Source organism: Epinephelus fuscoguttatus, linkage group LG16 (assembly GCF_011397635.1).
Source record: "Epinephelus fuscoguttatus linkage group LG16, E.fuscoguttatus.final_Chr_v1".
Taxonomy (NCBI): domain Eukaryota; kingdom Metazoa; phylum Chordata; class Actinopteri; order Perciformes; family Serranidae; genus Epinephelus; species Epinephelus fuscoguttatus.
In genome coordinates this window covers 37,012,626-37,032,662 of record NC_064767.1, presented here as the reverse complement: position 1 = coordinate 37,032,662, position 20,037 = coordinate 37,012,626, and the positions used below count along the sequence as shown (strand labels likewise).

At 41.6% G+C, this 20,037-nt stretch overlaps 1 protein-coding gene and 1 long non-coding RNA gene across 2 annotated transcripts; both read right to left on the bottom strand.

Annotated features, from left to right (window-relative positions):
- Positions 1–600: 600 nt before the first annotated feature.
- Positions 601–7,078, bottom strand: LOC125903995 (uncharacterized). Its single transcript, XM_049601247.1, has 4 exons — positions 6,509–7,078; positions 6,152–6,337; positions 4,327–4,386; positions 601–1,358 (listed from the first exon to the last, which is right to left on the bottom strand). The coding sequence occupies exons 1-4, from the start codon at positions 7,071–7,073 to the stop codon at positions 1,147–1,149; spliced, it is 1,023 nt and encodes a 340-aa protein (XP_049457204.1). The 5' UTR covers positions 7,074–7,078; the 3' UTR covers positions 601–1,146.
- Positions 7,079–9,706: 2,628 nt separating this feature from the next.
- LOC125904059 (uncharacterized) lies at positions 9,707–13,654 on the bottom strand. Its single transcript, XR_007451376.1, has 3 exons — positions 13,527–13,654; positions 10,194–10,231; positions 9,707–9,782 (listed from the first exon to the last, which is right to left on the bottom strand). It is a non-coding gene; the product is annotated as an uncharacterized LOC125904059 (long non-coding RNA).
- Positions 13,655–20,037: the final 6,383 nt, after the last annotated feature.

The following is a 20,037-nucleotide window of genomic DNA, read 5'->3' as shown; positions in this document are numbered from 1 at the left end:
TTCTTTTTGTACTGACAAGGGTGATTGTGCTGCACAGTGAATACCTCTACACAAAAGATACAGAATAAAATAGAAATAAATGAAATAGTGCCTTAACACAACGGTGTAAATACCATCCACAGCCTTGGATTGTGAAAGCCAAGTAATTAGCTTGCTGATAGATATGTTTCCTTGTATGAACTGCGTTAACCCACCATGTCATCATACTTCAGCTGCACTGTAAGATGAACATCACACTTGACCCTGCATTGTTTCAGAACCATCAGATATAAATGTAATTCACTCGACACAGGCCTGAATAGTGGCAGTCACTGCCACCAAAGAAGGCATTATGTAAACAGAAAAAAACATCCAGATGTTATCATGCCCTGGAGAAAGGGAAAAGCAGCATGGACAGGAGGAAAAACACACTGTCAGTGTAGTCACTGCTGTGATTACCTGCAGCCTTGTGCCTATGACCAAGTCACACCAGTGCTGATATTCAGCACAACAGCATGACCTCAAGTGTGATATTGCTTAAGTAAAGATGACAGATATACTTGCATATGTAAACAATTAATACTTGAATTTGTGTATTGCTGAATGATGACTTCATAAAACTGCAATAAGAGAAGTGGTTTATTCAACCAAAACGGTTAAAGATGCACATCAAAAATATAAATGACAAAATGTAAATGGTGTGCATTTACCTACACCTGTTCTAATTCAACTCTGACTCTGACTCTAAAATAAACTATGAGCAGCAGCAGCTCATCTGCCCCTTATGGCAGCTTATTCAACCAACATGGTTAAAGATGCACATCAAAAAATTAATCACAGAACGAAATGCAAATGGTGTGCATTTACCTGCTGTCCAGCTCCCGCCCTTCAGAGCCCAGAGCTTGGAGCCTATCTTGCCAGAGCAAGATAGAAAACCTATTCTAACTCGACTCAACTCTTTTCTTAACTCAAAATAAACTCAGAGCAGCAGCTCATCTCCCTCTTTTGGCAGCTTATTCAACCAACACTGTTAAAGATGCACATCAAAAAATTAATCACAGAACGAAATGCAAATATTGTGCATTTTAACTTGGCAAGATAGAATACCTGTTCTAATTCAACTCAACTCTTTTTCTTAACTGAAAATAAATTCAGAGCAGCAGCAGCTTATCTCCCTCTTTTGGCAGCATCAATTCGGTTTTTGACATAGAACTTTACTGCTGTCCAGCTCCTGTCCTGTAGGGCCTGTGGAGACTCCTCAATACATCTCACGCAGTCTGCTTTTCCTGGAACCCTCCTGGACCTTATGAAGCTATTCAGCGTCTTCTCCACTGCCTGGACCTCCTCCTCCGACCACTTTCTTCTCCTTTGTGAAGAACCTGAATAAAATACAACAATAGCTTAATGTTCTTGAACACTGAACTCAAACTAATCAACATCGTTAAGAGCAGGTTCCTATTTCAACAGTGGTGCAAATGCTTAAAAGGTGCTTAAAAACAGTTGAGCAAAACTGGTTATACACAAAGAGGTTAACTGGTTTTACTGTTGAGGCTGATCAGAGTATAAAATACAGGCCATTGAACAGTTTCTACTTTGTACACAGAATCAGCTTTAACCACATTAAAACTTCAATCACCAAACACATTATTATTGACAGCTAGGATCAAGACTTTTTAGATTAGACTTTGAAGAAGACCTCATGAGTGTTGAGATCAACAACCTCAGGTTTAACCAGGTAACCAGAGGGGTGTACTGCGAAGCCAGTTTAGTGGGATAGCGAGGTATGTTGAGTCTAAAGCCAGGCTTTCCTTTTATCACAAAGGTGGCCCTCTTTTAACCTGGCTAGATCACCATGGTAACTTATGCTTAGCTATATGTTCAGAGTTTAAAATTAAAATCGGCTATAAAAGCGCCGCTGTTTCACCATTTAACTCATTTACAGCGGGTGCAACCTTAACTTTGAAAGTCCAGTGGAGCTGGATCAGAACCGAGCATTTGTACAAAGGAAGAGATCGTGTTGATCCACTGGTGTTTACTTTCTCTGAGCGTCTCCGTCTGTAGATGTTCAGCTGAGGAATACGCTGCTCGACTGTTGAGCCGACTCCCGTCAGGAGCTCATTACGCTATATATATTTATACTACTGATGGTTCTGAAACAATGCAGGGTCAAGTGTCATGTTTATACTTTTATATAGGCCTAGCAGTCTGGGACACTGAAATAAGTAGTGCGGTCGCAGCATTACAGATAATCAGATAGGTAATCAGTAAAGTTAATCATTTCACTTTGATGTGGCCATGAATAAATTAATTTCAATGTTTCGTCTGTTATATGGCAGTGTGGCCCAAACACAAATCTTGAATATGTCTATGCTATTTTCACAGTTAAAAAGGTCTTTGCTGCCATTGTACAGAGACAATAGGCTGAGATTTGCTTGTACTGCACCTAAAAAATTCACTGTATATTCATACGCACACCCAGCCTTGCTTTCAATAAAACACACTCACATTCTATAATTGTGATCAGTAAAATATATGAAAACAATATAAAACACAATTTAAAAATGACAGTTGTGGCTCTAGTTTATTTTGTTTAAATGGATAAATCTTCGTATTTAAAAGTACAATGTTCAGCTGTCAGAAATTAAAATCAGCCTCCTCTCTTTACTTGTTATTCATTATCATATTTGCAGCAAAAGTGTAGCTTTTGGCTGTGATCACGCTTTTTTATATCACTCATGCTCTCTCCATTAAAGCAACCTGCTCCTCTTGGCTGAAATCAGCGGCCGTGTGCGGAAGCAGAATCATATGACGCCAAACACCTCTTTTTATGTGAATGCACACAGAGCACAATGCTGAGAGTCGGACTTGACAAACCAAGTTGAGTTGGCTTTAGGTTTTGTTAAGCCAGAACATGAACACAAAGCCTGGCTATGTTGAGCCTCCTTCGCAGTACAGGCCTCAGACATGTCCATAACCCTCATGTTCTACTATTTACTGTAGATGTTACCTTGAGCTGGAGGTGTGCTGTGCTTTCCACTGGTGGATCTCTCTCTCACTGGATTTATCTGGAAACACAACAGCTCTCTTAGTAAAAGAAGTAGTGAACCTGATGAATATGAAACCTTAATAACATACAACATTACTAGGTCTACAGATCTGTCTTAATGACTCCTAATGACTGATTAGCTGACACAGAACACTGAAACATCCTGAGGCTGTGACAGGAGCTCTCCTCAGGTATGAAACCTGTCCTGTCCTGAGCTGTCACACTGAAGGACAAAATAGTTCAGGTACAGTGTCAGACCTGCCGAAAGGAACAAACACTGGCAATGATGTGAAGAAGCCACCGTGATGATGTCATGACCAAGACCTCTATCTATTTTTCTCCATCTATGCTAACCAGCTAGCCCTGACCCATTCCATATTTTTACACCATTTTGACAGTAGATGCCGTATGAGTGAGTGTAGCATCTTGTCTCCCCTCCTAGAGAAGAACAGCTTCCCCCAGAGCACAATGTTACCTACAGTTCCCAACTAGAACCACAGAAACGCTTAGAGGCTGCAGCTCCAAGAAAGTCCTATTTTCTTCACAGATGTCTGACCTTATTTGACGGCAAAAAAAAGAGGTGAAACAAGTAAATCTGGATGTGATTTTCCACAGCTGCTGCTGCAGCCTTTCTTCAGACCGGTGAGTAATCACTAATTTACTGACCAACATTTCAAGTGTCAAAGTTGTGATGTTGTCAACTGGGTTCAAGTATTTTGTAAAGTTTAATTCTGTTGGCTGTTGCCCAGCTAATTACATCAGTAACATGAGACTTAGTTTATAACTGACTGTACATTTGTACAGTCAGCCACAGCCGCATCCAGCCCGCCAAACCTTGAATTCGGCCTGCGACTGAGTTCAGCTAGTTTACGAATTATACTGTATTTCTCAGTCTGTGTGCGCTTGTAAGTCAATGTGCTGGGACACGCAAACACGCGGAAAGTATTTGTGTTGCCTGTGAGCCCCTGCATGCATGCTCAGAATTCATAAGCTGTAGCAGCACGCATTTGATGCACGTCTTTTTTCATGCATGTCCGCGGAGCACAGCTGTACGGTCTTTGCTGCCATTGTACAGAGACAATAGGCTATGAGATTTTCTTGTACTGCATCTAAAAAATTCACTGTATATTCATACGCACACCCAGCCTTGCTTTCAATAAAACACACTCGCATTCTATAATTGTGATCTGTAAAATACATGAAAACAATATAAATCACTATTTAAAAATTACAGTTGTTGCTCTAGTTTATTTTGTTTGTGTCCATAACCCTCATGTTCTACTATTTACTGTAGATGTTACCTTGAGCTGGAGGTGTGCTGTCCTTTCCACTGGTGGATCTCTCTCTCTCACTGGATTTATCTGGAAACACAACAGCTCTCTTAGTAAAAGAAGTAGTGAACCTGATGAATATGAAACCTTAATAACATAAAACATTACTAGGTCTACAGATGGCCTCGCCTGTGTCTCTCCTAATGTTTCCCACTGAGCTCTGCCCCATTTGAAAGAAGAAGAAGGAAGCTCATGTGTGGAAAGACATGGCCTCCGAGATGTAGAATGTGTGTTGTGGAAGAGAAACACACGTCAGGACCGATGACTTGTATCCTCAGAACAGACCTGTCCTGTGATTGTCAGCCTCCTTTCATATTTAAGCTGAAAATCACAGGGCATGTCTGAGGATAGAAGTCTGCAGCTCCAACGATATGTAAATGATGATATGATGGGCTATGTCAAGATTTTTCATCATTTTATATCATACAAAACACCAAATATGTGTATAAATAAAAATGATGTACTTATAGTAAAATAAAATATAAACAACTAAATAATAAGGCAAAAAGGTGAACTTTATTTCAGTCTAGGCCTGTTTGAATGTCTGCCCCCCAAGGATTCTGTTGCAAAAAATTCTGGCCCTGCAGTAGACCCAGTGTTGATGGTGTCACCATATTGTGACTCTTTTTCATCACTGGGAGGAGATCAGGCAGGACTGAATGTTTAGGTTCCATCAGGAGCTCAGACAGTACATGAGGAGGCTCCAGGTGAGTAAAGATTCTGATGCTGGACCCTCTGCTCCAGAACCGGCTGGTTCAGGATCAGCTCTCACTCAGCTCCACTGCCTGTTTATTGGTTCTATAGTGCAAACAGTGATTTGTCATCATCTCTCTAGTTGTGAATACAGGAAATGAAACTTCAGCATTTCATAATTTTCAGACTGTTTCAACTGTTCATATTGTGCCTCTCAGCATATTCAACATTGCTACTGCATTTATTTAAACCTATATTTCCCCTCACTATTCATTACAGACATGACATGTTTGGATATACAAACTATGATCTTGCCACACCAGACAAACTGGGCAAACTATTCCACAAAGAGCCATGTGTTGTAGTTTTTTTCTACAACCAATCAAGAGCACACAGTTTAACAAATCAGCTGATTAAATGGGTCAAGTCTGGTGTGCTGTTGCTTGGTTGGAACAGAAACCTGCAGCCACAGCCCTTGCCCATGCCTGTTCTAATTCCATGTCTGTATGAGGACCAGAATCAAGTCCAGTCCTGGTGGTGGACCAGCACCTGCTCCTTCTTCTTCTGTGTCTGGACTCAATCATCAACAACCACATAAGTACAGTACAGTGGCACTCTGGAGAATTATGCCTGCAGAGATATTGTCAGTGTGTGATCTTAGCATAGCAATGTCTAACTATATGTAATTTGGGGCTATTGCAGTATTTGCCTTTTATTGTTAATTTCCTGAGGTTTCTTGTGTCCTGCACTGAGCTGAATCTTAAGTGAATAAAAGCTGCTTTTCTAATTCTGCCTTTGTGATTATGTTATTATCCCTTGTCATCCTCAAGCTGCAATAGCTATGTATCTTTCAGTGTTATCAACATTTTTAACAATGTCAACAACAAATATACATATAAAGGATTCAAAAGAACATGATTACAACTGTATAAATGATACCTTTAAGAAGCATTTCAAATAACTATTTCCAATCTTTTAAATTCCACCAGTTAATAAATCTTTACTGTTATTTAAGAAATGTAAAAAAAAAATGCAATAAAAAATGCAATCAAAATAAATATGAAAAAAGAATAAAATTACTACCCAATAGTTGTCAGCTTACTTGATGAAGGACTGGAGAATGGTGAAGGTGTGGAGGACGTTGAAAGTCTGGAGGATGATGAAGGTGTGGAGGATGAAGGTCTGGAGGATGATGAAGGTGTGGAGGGCGTAGAAAATGATGTAGAAGCAGCCATCTGGTCGTCGTCTTCATCCAAGTCTGACTGGTCACTGTCCTGAGCTATTTCCTCTGAGGACCACAGTAACCACATGGATAAAAGTATTGAATACACATTCATCAGTACATGACAGCAACATCCCACAAGAGGGCAAAACGTAGGCTGCACAACTAAGAAGAATGTGAATATGATAAATTAAAGAGAGAAACAAATGAATACAGTTACCACAGAGGTTGTTTTACCTTGCGGATCAATGGAGATCTCATCCAGAGTTTGTCCCTTGAACTCTGCCATTTTCCCTCTTTCCAGGGCCATCAGCATTTTGCTGACCTTAGCCAGCTGTAATGTTCCTTCAGGCAGCCTGTAGTATTGGCGGTGAACTCTTATGTCATGACCTAAGAAATCCGCGAGGTTGTCCATTTCATTGTCCTTGAGATTCAGAAGCTGGGACATTGTGGCCATGTGTTTCCTCAACTTAGTAGAGGACAGTGCCTCTGGGTTACTGGCCCCACAGGATTGAGCTATCTGTCGAATAACATCCGATCCTCGAAAGTGCGTTAGTGCCTGTGGCCTTGCAAACATGAATTGATTGCTGTCTGGAACTTCGCAGTCATTACGAGTCTTTGCAAGGAGCTCCATTGATGCCTGCATTTCTGGGGTGAGGAGCAGTGGAACTTTACGTCCTCGTTTCCCTCTTATCTCTATCCTTTGAAAATGTTCACACAGTTTCTTCTCCAGGTCAGTCAATGCCAGCTCCACATCAGGATGAGACCAGGTCTGTCGTGCTGTGAAAGAACTGACAGCCATCTTCGAAACCTCCCCTCTCTTCTGCGGTTAAAATAATTAACTCACAGAGTGTAAGTTTCGCAAGTTCTGACCAATTTTTCTTGATTTTTTCAACTTCAAGTTTTTTTTGGAAATCCCTTCTCTGTTTATCAATGCACTGATGCATCTTTTTCACGTCCTCCGTGAAGGGCAGGAGCTGTGGCCTGTTCCATTTCGCCTCAGTGAGTGTCCTGAGGGCCTGCGATGAAATGCATTCATTCCATTTTGTGTTGCATATCTGTCTGAACACCTTTGCATTGTGAATGGCCTCCTCGTCACCTGACATCATGCCCTCACATTCGAGAATATTGGCCAACTTTTTAAGGCTATGGCCTAATTTCAACGCTAAGGATGGTGTTGTGTAAGTCCCAGTTTCCTCGCTAAATCCAGCTACCACCTTTACAGCTTCAATCACGCGAGGAAAATTGGCTGGTGCAAAAAAATCAGACATTTCTTTCAAATTCTGGCTCTGCTGTCCCTGTAGGAGCAAGCGCCCTGTCTCGCGCATCTTTTGTCGAATATATTCATGCTTTGTGATATCATGACCATGTTTGTTAAACAGATGTTCACCCAACTTCAATATGAGCCTTTCATTGCGGACAGCATGTGCTACATCATCTTCGTTCATAGAAAGAACCAGTTTCCACAGCTGCTCACTGACACTGTTTGGAACTGGCTGAGTGTATGCACAGAGGGTTTGGACCCTAGACTTTCCTCTTTTGTACCCCTCAGCTGTCCTCTTTAGGTGGCAGATCTTCATGTGTTTCCACAGTGATTTTCTTTTAGATAACCCTCGCAGTTTATACAGTGCATATAATCAGAAGGCTTTACAGGATCGTTTGGTTGCTGACGAGGTATCACAATCCCTTTTCCTTTTGAGCACATCACTATTGTGGATACGGTTCCCCTTATTCCTTAAGAGAGATAACTGAATCCTTCGCTCTTTAGAGCCTTTTGGAAACGCAATTGCTCTAGCCACATCTGGCTTGTCTTTATGTTTAGACTCTAAATGACGAGCTATTTTACGGTAAGGTTTTGAACAAAATGTACAATAAGATGTTTTGTTGTACAATCTGCCACCATCAGGGTTTTTTTTCAATGTCATTACCATCACAGACTTGTCAGACGATGATCCGCTCTCTTTTGATGTCTGAGGACGCCTTTTCTTGCATGGTACAATGACTTCCTCAGCATGATCTGGAGATCTTTTCTGGGCTTTTCTCTTACTCGTCTTTTTTGTCGTTTGGCGTGAGCTGCATCATCGCTGTCCTGACATGTCATGACAGTGACAGAATCATCTGTTGACGGTCCACTCTCTTTGCAGGCAGGAGATGCGTTTTCTTGAGTAGGACAGATACTTTCTGATCTGAATGTGTTTTGCACTTTTCTCTTCCTTCCAAGTTTGACATCAAGTGAGCTATCACTGCTGGTTACTCCACATTCAGGGACATAGTCATCCTCACTAAATTCAAAACTTGATTCCTCTGACACCAACCCGAGAGCTTCTCTGTCCGGCTAAAAAACAAGAGGTTAAAGTCAGATTTCTAAGTCCTGCTTGGTAAGTATCTGAAATCATTTTTTCACAGCAGATCTCATTGTTTGAAAACAATGACATGCTCACTATCAACCTGAACAGGTAAGTACTCTAAATAATGCTACTTACAAGCAATAGTAACTAGAATTCCCACTACACATGAAACAGTTACTGGTTTCACGCTATATCACTAGCACTACATATTTGCCATTGCTATTTTACAGTTAAGATTATTCATGTGTATCTATATACATGTACTGTATATCTCACTTGCAATGGTCATGGCCAGTTACTGTGGTAGTTTGGTAGAAGTAGTACTTTGTCTGACATCAGGTTCTCCAATGGCATCAACCAGCAGCTGCCTCTGTGTGAAGACTAATGTCTTTCTGTTATGTGTCAGTGTAAACATGGCAACATCTTTGACTGTGCACCTTTTTAACTATAGGCCAGTGGGTGTGAGCAGGTTTGTCACAAAGAGTAAACCCACCAAAAATATGTTATATATGTTACAGTGATCACAAGATCACGGAGTGAGCTGTAGCCACTGAGCATCTGTTAGCTCAGGGATCACAGAGGCTGCAGCACAGTCACTGACAGAAGAGACTTACATTGCTACAGCTAACTCTGAAGACACGTGATCACACAGAAACAAAATATTAACACTAACATATATAACATATTTTGGTGAGTTTACTCTTTGTGACAAACCTGCTCACACCCACTGGCCTATGGTGTAAAAGGTGTGAGGCTACACTGTCAAACACGTTGCAATGTTTACACTGACACACAACAGAAAGACATACTTTTCACACAAAGAGGCAGCTGCTGGTTGTTGCTGTGCATGCAGCGGACACATGTTGTAGTGGTGTGACTAACATAGAATTGAAGTAAACAAATCTGTGTCATGGATCTGCCTCATTTACCTGATCCAGCTAATTAGTCAATATCGGAGCCAATATCCGATCTTAATATCGGATCTACGCATCCCTGTTTAAAGGGTGTAGCAGGACTTACTGCTGTATCCTGCTGACAATGTAGAACCAAGGTCCTCTTCCTCTCCTCCTTTTGCCTCTCTGCCTGTGCGCCTCGTAGCGCTTTTCACACATGTCATGGTGTGATTTGAGCTTCTGTATATAAAGCATATGGCGACTTTTTGCCTGTGAAACACCAAACACCGTAAAAATGAAGTTCAAATGTTTTTCACAATTGTTCAGTGAAAGCTATACGGCTTTTCTATTTTGGCATTTAAATCTAATTTGAGGACCATGTAAAGAGCCATAGCAAAGAGAAGGATCAACACGTGCTGAACACCATGTGCTTATCTTTAGTTGTCTGACCACAGCACATAAAAATATTGTGTCTTAAATGGAACAGACAGTATGAGTCTGTTCAGACACTATGAGACTATCTGAGCAGATTCATGAGTCAAATCCATCAACTCTGAAACTGAACAGACTCCACAGGATAACACAAACACCAGGATCAGATTGGTGGCCTCCCATAAACTCAGTATTATCTGGTGATTTTACTGGTTTAAATGTTACTTGTAAGAAGATGGCATAACCTACCTCCTCCTCATGTTCAGGCTCACTGCTACCATCGACATCTAAAAATAAAAATCACAGAAAAGGTAAATGTTAAATCAGCTGAGGTTGAGCCTCTCACTGACCAGTTGGAGTTGTCCAGTCTTTGTCTACTAGATGTTGTTACTTGTTCTGAGGTTGCCATCATGGTCAATGTGTTGCATTGCTTCAGTTTAAAGGAGCAGTGAAACAGAAACTGAGTGATGAGCTGCTTTGAACGGGAGAGCAGAACATCATCATCTTAGCTGCTTCAAAACATGACCATAGAAAACATTGATATCGGTTGCGCTTGTTTTCTCTACTCTCACCACCTTCTTCATATTTTTTAGACTATGTTTTCTGCTTTTTCTGATCTCACTGTGTCTCTACCTTATGCTAGGTATTATATTCTTTATAATTTTACTATGAAGAACTTTGTGAATTCTTTCTGTGTAAAGTACTGTAAAAAAATAAACATTACTTACTTACTTACTTCTCTGTTGTTCAACAGACCTTTAATTTGAAGCTACAATTTTTCAACCACTGAACAACTGTGTTCCTGCACGCAAACACTCCTCCTCTGTCCGACTCAAACAGCTGATTTGTGAATCATTACTGTGTGAACCCAGGGTAAGCTTGCAGGGTTCAAGGCTAAGGTTTTTTTTTTTCACTTGCCCGGTCGGGCAAGTTGGTCAGAGATATACTGGCCCAAAGTCAGTTTTACTTGCCCTAAAAAAATTGTTTAATTTAAGCGGCTATCAATTAACAAAGACTGCAGTTATTTTTATGTTATGTAATCTTTATTCACACTGTATTTATTAATTAAAACAACATATGTCATGTATTGTAGCTTAATTCCTACACAAATATGACAGTGTCAGGGCTTAAAGTGAAAAATTTGTCAATCATTCTCCGTCTATAATTTTGCGCCCTACTTGAGCCATGCCCACCTCTATTTATTTTTCACCCCTCTCTCCAGTTCTGTTCTACTGAGACCGGGTTTAATATATTTTGCTTCCATCTCTCTGCCCTGCTCTACTCTACTTCAATGCTACTTAGCTCTCTCTCTACTCTACCAGTAGACTACCACATCCACCTGTTGCACAAAACGCACACAGCAGTGTTTCCCCTAGGATGGAGTTGTAGCAGCGGAGGTGAAGCACACGCATGAAAAATAATTTTCACATGTGTGAAACTTTTTTGTATGCTTGCAAAGCACAGCCTGCTGGGATGTTTCTATGTATCTACTGGCACCAGAAGGGCTCTTTAGGACTAAGTACATACAGTACATGTGTGCACAGTAATGAGCAGGTGAAATGTCTGTCTAGCTTACATACAAGGTGTCTCAAGATTTAGGAACATACAATTTTATTGAATATAATAAATAGTGCTGCGATTTGATAAAAATGTGTGATTGCGATTACAATATAATAATAATGTAATAAATAAATGGTATCATGAGTCTTTTGCTTGATTCAATGTTTCCCTACATTATATTCAGGGGCACTGACCTGACAGTTATTATTATGGACAGACAGTGTGTCAAGTGACCATTAACAGACTGAGCACAGTCAAACACTGCTCACACAGCAGTGCAGCGCATCTGCAGATGAAAATTAGCCTGTATGGCTAAATTTGGCACATTTACATGACTTAAGTGATTATGTTAATTAATGTGCACTGTCCCTTCTTAAATAAAATAAACATAAACACAAACTGTACACACAGCGGAACGAGCTTGTGTTGTGTTCAGGCGTTGTCACGTAAATGACAAAATCAGGCACGCCATAGAACAACACAGAAGCAATACAAATTGTCCGAAACAGAGCAAAATTGATCAATTTTTCATTTGTTATGGAGTCCATGATTTCCTGTGACACATAGAAATGTTTGCTTAACTGTGCTTGGATGTTGTTTTATGAGGCTCTGACAGCTTTCAGTTGTCTCTTTGTCTTTAACGTTACGGCTTGTCTTTCTCTATGCACTCTTCCTACTTCTCTCTGTGCTGTCTCAAGTGCTGATATAGATTGGTCGTGTTGCGCGGGACGTGGCGACTTTAACTTTTAAACTTTTACACAGCATGTCTTTCTGTTCATGCTCATGCTCATGCATGTTCATGCTGTTCTGCTCATGCTCTTCTTCAGCGTCTGTGTTGGTCACTGCTGCACGCCGGCTGCACCAGGATAGCTTGTGGGCGTGATGTCAACAAATTCCACACACTATAGGAGAGGCATTATTATGTAATCGCACAGCCTGACATCGCGATTGCGACTGCGATTAGATTAATCGTGCAGCACTAATAATAAAGTAAAAAGTCACTTGACATGCTGCTGTTTTGTGCTATGACCTATTTAAGTGTTGGAAGTTGTTATTTACGTGACAACGCCTGAACACAACACAAGCTCAGCATGAGTGCCGTACTGAGCTGCTGTGCGAGCAGCGTGTCTGTCTGTCGTAACAGCAGTCTGTTGATGGTTATTTACACACTGTCCATTTCAATAACTTTGTCAGCTGACAAACTGCACCGGGCTCGGGGTCAGGTTTGGTCAGGAAAATGCGGCCCGAGCGCTCTAGCGTGCTCACCTGTGTGTGTGGCGGAACTCCGTGCACCTCCATCAGAGCAGAAGAGCACGTTTTAAAATACATTTATTTTATCAATTAGTTATTAACTTTTACTATTTTTAGCAACTTGCCCGATCAGGCAAGTGAGTTGTTAGTTTACATGCCCGACCATGAGTTTTACTTGCCCCAGGCAATCGGGCAATCCTTATTGTTGAGCCCTGGCTTGTGTACAGTTATACAGTAGTTCAAGGGTTCACAAACTGTAGCTCCAGAGCAAAGGTCTGTTTGATGGTGAGACATAGGAGAAAATACTCAAATAAAAACATTAACTGATATTGTTTTTTCCTCTTTTTTGATTTAGCTGACATGTGTTAGTGGAGGATCCAGTACACAGCAGCTCCTCACTCATCTTTCAAATTATTGGTGGTTACACAATAATTTATATGATTAAATATATAATTATGTCAAAATGCAAACTAACTGAATAATGATGATATACATTTACTAAAGAGTAACAATAACACTAACAGTAGCCTTTAACAGAGGGTTGTGTGCTCGGCTGTCCAAGTTACGTTTCCCATCATTACTGAATCAAGATTCAATATTCTCTTTATCGTCATTCAGAAGAAAACATCAAAGATGCAGAGTAGAACAAAAGTACAAGCATGGCTCGATAAAAAACACAGATAAATAATAAACAGGATGCAAAGAACGATTCAATATATATACAGGTTTCACAAATTACTTTCTGGATTGTGTTCTGGATTACTTTCATACCTGCACATTCAGAGCTGAGTCCTGTGGATCTCAAACTCGGGCCATCCTCCTGTCAGCACAGACACAGTCAACATGTCAGATTACATACAGCAGTCAAAGTAATAACAGCAGTATTCAATCATCTACAACAATAATAGTCATTACTTACTATTTTGTGATGTTTAATTTATTTTGAAATCACCAATATTATCAAACCACTAACTCAAGTATTGTTCAGTGTTTTCCACAAAATAGATCAGATTCTGGCATGATTCAGTGAAAAGAAGGCAATGTAACTTCACTCAGCAGAACACTTCAATTTCACATTACAACAGCCAATTTCTGGATTGAGAAATGAAAAATGAGCATAACAAGTTTCACGAGTCTCTCTCTCATCCACGCAGTCTGTGTCACGTGAGACACGAAGCGCGACCAGAGTTAAAAAGTACAAATGGTTAAATCCCGACCAACACCCGCCGTTTATATCCGGTCTTAAGCCCTGGCTAATAGTGTAGCACGTGAAGCTAGCGGTCATGGTCAGCTAACATTAGCTAACAAAGGCTAACCCACACAGCTAACTTCCTAAACTGCATTTTGCGACGTCATTCTCTATTTTCATGCTGGACACAATTGTACAGTTGTTATAAATGTAACTCAAGAAGACATGGCGAGCCTATTTCATTAACTTAATACTCACCGTCTCCATCACGAATCCAGCTCTGTTTACCTCCTCCTCCTCCTCCTCCTCCTCTCTGCCTCCGGACGCACTCTGACGTCACTCGTCAGGCGCAGGTGCGCCAGTCGACAAAGGGGGCAGTGGGGGAGGGGCATAGTCCGGATGGGGACCTCAAAAATCAGGTTGTGTGTGTTAAGACAGTAATCACCCAGAGTAGGTGGAAGGACTACAGCTTCATAGTAATGGGGACCTCAAAAATCAGGTTGTGTGTGTTAAGACAGTAATCACCCAGAGTAGGTGGAAGGACTACAGCTTCATAGTAAAGACCAGTACTCAAGTTGTAAAAAAAAAAAAACATCAGGGGGGATGGTGGATTTTATCACAGGGGCACATAATTTGTGCTGATGACAGCGCAGAGGGTCTGCCATAGCACCACTGCTCTTACATAGTTAGGGTCAAATGCACAGGAGAAGTCCAAAATCATTTCTTCTTCTTCTACTTAGGTCAACCGATGATACTAATAATAATCAAAGTCAATTTTGCTTTTAGAATAATGAATTATAGTGTATTTTTCAAAACTTAGTGGTACCACTTAGTGGTATATGATCAAAACTGGTATCTAAGGGTTAATTTTTAATTGTGATTAATTAAATCATAAATTAACCCTATGGGCCCTAGGTCTTTTTAGGGTATTTTTACTGCCTTTACTTTTAAGCTCATATCACAGTCATTATAAAGGCTACATACACATGCTATATCTTGTTTTTTTTCGGGACAATCTGAGCTAACCAGATTTGCCATCATTTCATGTCCTTCTATGTGCCTGTATTTTATATTAATTTTTATATCAATGAAAAGAACAAATCTGTGTGACTAAATTCTTTCATTTTTACATGTATCTCACCATAGCAAGTTAGAAGTTGACATATTCTGCCATATATGAAGAGGAGACTCTCTGGAATCTGGCAATATAAGAACCATGATGCTGGGACATTCTGTCACTTCACAGCTGTCCAAAACATGTGGTTTGTGCCAGGCAGATGTGATTGCCAGTATTTTTCACTATTGCAAGAAATTCCATTGACTCATTCACAAGTCAAAAATGTGTTTTATCTAAAAGAAAGATGCAATATTTACATCTAAGTGTCTCTCTCAGCTTTAACCGATATTGTCCAGCACCTCAAGCCTTCTTACTGTCCTCTTGACAGCATCCCACCTCATCTTTTAAGGACGTTTTCCATATCATTGGGCCCTCTGTTATGGATCTGATAAATTCATCTTCGTCCCAGCTGCCTTTAAACATGCTGGGGTCCAGCCCGTCATCAAAAAACATAATCTAGACCCCACAGTTTTATCCAACTTTAGGCCTATCTCCAAGCTTACTTTTCTTTCTAAGGTCTTGGAGAAGGTGGTTAATGAACAGCTACATTATTTTATTGATCTAAATGACATTTCCGAGAAGTTCCAGTCTGGTTTTAAGTCACGCCATTGCACAGAAACAGTGCTTTAAAAATTTTAAATGACCTTCTTTTAACAGTTGACTCTGGTAACTCTGCGGTCCTGGTCCCTCTGGATCTGACAGCTGCCTTTGATGCAGTGGATCGCAACCTTCTCCTGTCTCGCTTAAACACCTGTGTGGGCATTAAGGATATTGTTCTTATGTGGTTTCAGTCCTACCTGTCAGACAGGAGCTTCTCTGTCCAGCTTCGGCCACTTCCCCCCTGAGCTGTGGGGTGCCTCAGGGTTCTATTTTGGGTCCCCTCCTCTTTTCGATATACAGTACAGGCCAAAAGTTTGGACACACCTTCTCATTCAATGCGTTTTCTTTATTTTCATGACTATTTACATTGTAGATTCTCACTGAAGGCATCAAAACTATGAATGAACACATGTGGAGTTATGTACTTAACAAAAAAAGGTGAAATAACTGAAAATATGTTTTATATTCTAGTTTCTTCAAAATAGCCACCCTTTGCTCTGATTACTGCTTTGCACACTCTTGGCATTCTCTCCATGAGCTTCAAGAGGTAGTCACCTGAAATGGTTTTCCAACAGTCTTGAAGGAGTTCCCAGAGGTGTTTAGCACTTGTTGGCCCCTTTGCCTTCACTCTGCGGTCCAGCTCACCCCAAACCATCTCGATTGGGTTCAGGTCCAGTGACTGTGGAGGCCAGGTCATCTGCCGCAGCACTCCATCACTCTCCTTCTTGGTCAAATAGCCCTTACACAGCCTGGAGGTGTGTTTGGGGTCATTGTCCTGTTGAAAAATAAATGATTGTCCAACTAAACGCAAACCGGATGGGATGGCATGTCGCTGCAGGATGCTGTGGTAGCCATGCTGGTTCAGTGTGCCTTCAATTTTGAATAAATCCCCAACAGTGTCACCAACAAAACACCCCCACACCATCACACCTCCTCCTCCATGCTTCACAGTGGGAACCAGGCATGTGGAATCCATCCGTTCACCTTTTCTGCGTCTCACAAAGACACGGCGGTTGGAACCAAAGATCTCAAATTTGGACTCATCAGACCAAAGCACAGATTTCCACTGGTCTAATGTCCATTCCTTGTGTTTCTTGGCCCAAACAAATCTCTTCTGCTTGTTGCCTCTCCTTAGCAGTGGTTTCCTAGCAGCTATTTGACCATGAAGGCCTGATTCGCGCAGTCTCCTCTTAACAGTTGTTCTAGAGATGGGTCTGCTGCTAGAACTCTTTGTGGCATTCATCTGGTCTCTGATCTGAGCTGCTGTTAACTTGCGATTTCTGAGGCTGGTGACTCGGATGAACTTATTCTCAGAAGCAGAGGTGACTCTTGGTCTTCCTTTCCTGGGTCGGTCCTCATGTGTGCCAGTTTTGTTGTAGCGCTTGATGGTTTTTGCGACTCCACTTGGGGACACATTTAAAGTTTTTGCAATTTTCCGGACTGACTGACCTTCATTTCTTAAAGTAATGATGGCCACTTGTTTTTCTTTAGTTAGCTGATTGGTTCTTGCCATAATATGAATTTTAACAGTTGTCCAGTAGGGCTGTCGGCTGTGTATTAACCTGACTTCTGCACAACACAACTGATGGTCCCAACCCCATTGATAAAGCAAGAAATTCCACTAATTAACCCTGACAAGGCACACCTGTGAAGTGGAAACCATTTCAGGTGACTACCTCTTGAAGCTCATGGAGAGAATGCCAAGAGTGTGCAAAGCAGTAATCAGAGCAAAGGGTGGCTATTTTGAAGAAACTAGAATATAAAACATGTTTTCAGTTATTTCACCTTTTTTTGTTAAGTACATAACTCCACATGTGTTCATTCATAGTTTTGATGCCTTCAGTGAGAATCTACAATGTAAATAGTCATGAAAATAAAGAAAACGCATTGGATGAGAAGGTGTGTCCAAACTTCTGGCCTGTACTGTATATGTTGCCATTGGGATCCATATTTAGAAAGCACAATGTCTCATTTCACCGCTTTAGAGATGACGTACAAATCTATCTGCTTTTAAAAACAAATGAGCAAGCCTCTGTTCAGGTGTTATTAGACTGCCTCAATGATATCCGATCTTGGATGGAAGTGAACTTTCTCTCCATGAACAAAAATCTGGGACCTCTTGGGTCACATTGTTTTTCACTGTCTTTTCTTTAATAATTCATCAACGCTTTGAGGTAGAGGGCTGACCTTTGAGTATGCGCATCAGGAGGCCACAGACGACCACTGTGCAAAGTTTCAGACCCGTGTGACCTTGGGAAAGGTCAAAGGTCAACCCTTTGGGGGAGATCTGGACAATTTTTTCATACCTTTGTTCCAGATTATCATTTAGTGGCTCTGGGGGATCCTCTGTTCTGAATCTGGGACCCCTGGGGTCAAAGGTCGCCACACAGCGGCCAAAGAGACACATTTTTGTTTTAAAAGCACTATCTTTTCTTTAATAATTCATCAACACTTTGAGGTAGGGGGCTGACCTTTGAGTATGTGCATCAGGACGCCACAGGCGACCACTGTGCAAAGTTTCAGACCTGTGCGACCTTGGGAAAGGTCAAAGGTCAACCCTTTGGGGCGATCTGGACAATTTTTTCATACCTTTGTTCCAGATTATCATTTAGTGGCCCTGGGGGATCCTCTGTTCTGAATCTGGGACCCCTGGGGTCAAAGGTCGCCACGCAGCGGCCAAAGAGACACGTTTTTTGTTTTAAAAGCTCTGTCTTTTCTTTAATAATTCATCAATGCTTTGACGTAGGGGGCTGATAGTCGAGTATGTCGTGCGCCACAGAGCCTTCTGCTAGGATTTTTTTGTCACGTTGCGATACGACCACCACAGAGCTAGTTAGCTTTGCAGAGCATCTACAGAATTGGGACTCAGGGAGACTGATACAGGTCTTACGTAAGGCCCGCAGCCCAAGTTTCATGTGGTTTGGTCCATTTTTGTGGCCGTGGCGAGCCTTAATTGGTTCAAAAATGCGAACCTTTAGAAGCCCGCCCCTCGGAAACTACCGGGCCGATCGGAACCTAACTGATGTCTACCAGCTCATCTTGGGCCCCTAGACAACATATAAAAAAATCAGACTCCTGCGACTTTTAGAAAAACATTTCCTCCCAAACCTCCTCTCTGGTCAAAGGGTGTAAGAGGACATAAGTCTGACAGCTCCTGATTTTGAGTTTCTGAAACAGACAAAAAAAAATCTACAGGACTTCGGGGTTTTTTGTTCCAGATTATCATTCAGTGGCTCTGGGGGATCCTCTGTTCCCAATCTGGGGCCCCTGGGGTCAAAGGTCGCCACGCAGTAGTCAAAGAGACACGTTCTTTAAAAAGCACTATCTTTTCTTTAATAATTCATCAACGCTTTGAGGTAGGGGGCTGATCTTCCAGTATGTGCATCAGGAGGCCGCAGGCGACCACTGTGCAAAGTTTCAGACCTGTGTGACCTTGGGAAAGGTCAAAGGTCAACCCTTTGAAGGAGATCTGGACAATTTTTTCATACCTTTGTTCCAGATTATCGTTTAGTGGCTCTGGGGGATCCTCTGTTCTGAATCTGGGACCCCTGGGGTCAAAGGTCGCCACGCAGCGGCCAAAGAGACACATTTTTGTTTTAAAAGCACTGTCTTTTCTTTAATAATTCATCAACGCTTTGAGGTAGGGGGCTGATCTTCCAGTATGTGCATCAGGAGGCCACAGGCGACCACTGTGCAAAGTTTCAGACCTGTGTGACCTTGGGAAAGGTCAAAGGTCAACCCTTTGAAGGAGATCTGGACAATTTTTTCATACCTTTGTTCCAGATTATCGTTTAGTGGCTCTGGGGGATCCTCTGTTCTGAATCTGGGACCCCTGGGGTCAAAGGTCGCCACGCAGCGGCCAAAGAGACACATTTTTGTTTTAAAAGCACTATCTTTTCTTTAATAATTCATCAACGCTTTGAGGTAGGGGGCTGACCTTTGAGTATGTGCATCAGGACGCCACAGGCGACCACTGTGCAAAGTTTCAGACCTGTGCGACCTTGGGAAAGGTCAAAGGTCAACCCTTTGGGGCGATCTGGACAATTTTTTCATACCTTTGTTCCAGATTATCGTTGAGTGGCCCTGGGGGATCCTCTGTTCTGAATCTGGGACCCCTGGGGTCAAAGGTCACACGCAGTGGCCAAAGAGACACGTTTTTGTTTTAAAGCACTGTCTTTTCTTTAATAATTCATCAATGCTTTGGCGTAGGGGCTGATAGTCGAGTATGTCGTGCGCCACAGAGCCTTCTGCTAGGATTTTTTTGTCACGTTGCGATACGACCACCGCAGAGCTAGTTAGCTTTGCAGAGCATCTACAGAGTTGGGACTCAGGGAGACTGATACAGGTCTTACGTAAGGCCCGCAGCCCAAGTTTCA

Excerpts from the sequence above, each read along its gene's own strand:
- LOC125903995 (XM_049601247.1), bottom strand. The coding sequence starts at position 7,073 with ATGGCTGTCAGTTCTTTCACAGCACGACAGACCTGGTCTCATCCTGAT. Across the intron at positions 4,387-6,151 it reads ATTCTCCAGTCCTTCATCAA|ATAAATCCAGTGAGAGAGAG; the intron begins GTAAGCTGACAA and ends TTGTGTTTCCAG. Across the intron at positions 1,359-4,326 it reads CAGCACACCTCCAGCTCAAG|GTTCTTCACAAAGGAGAAGA; the intron begins GTAACATCTACA and ends TATTTTATTCAG.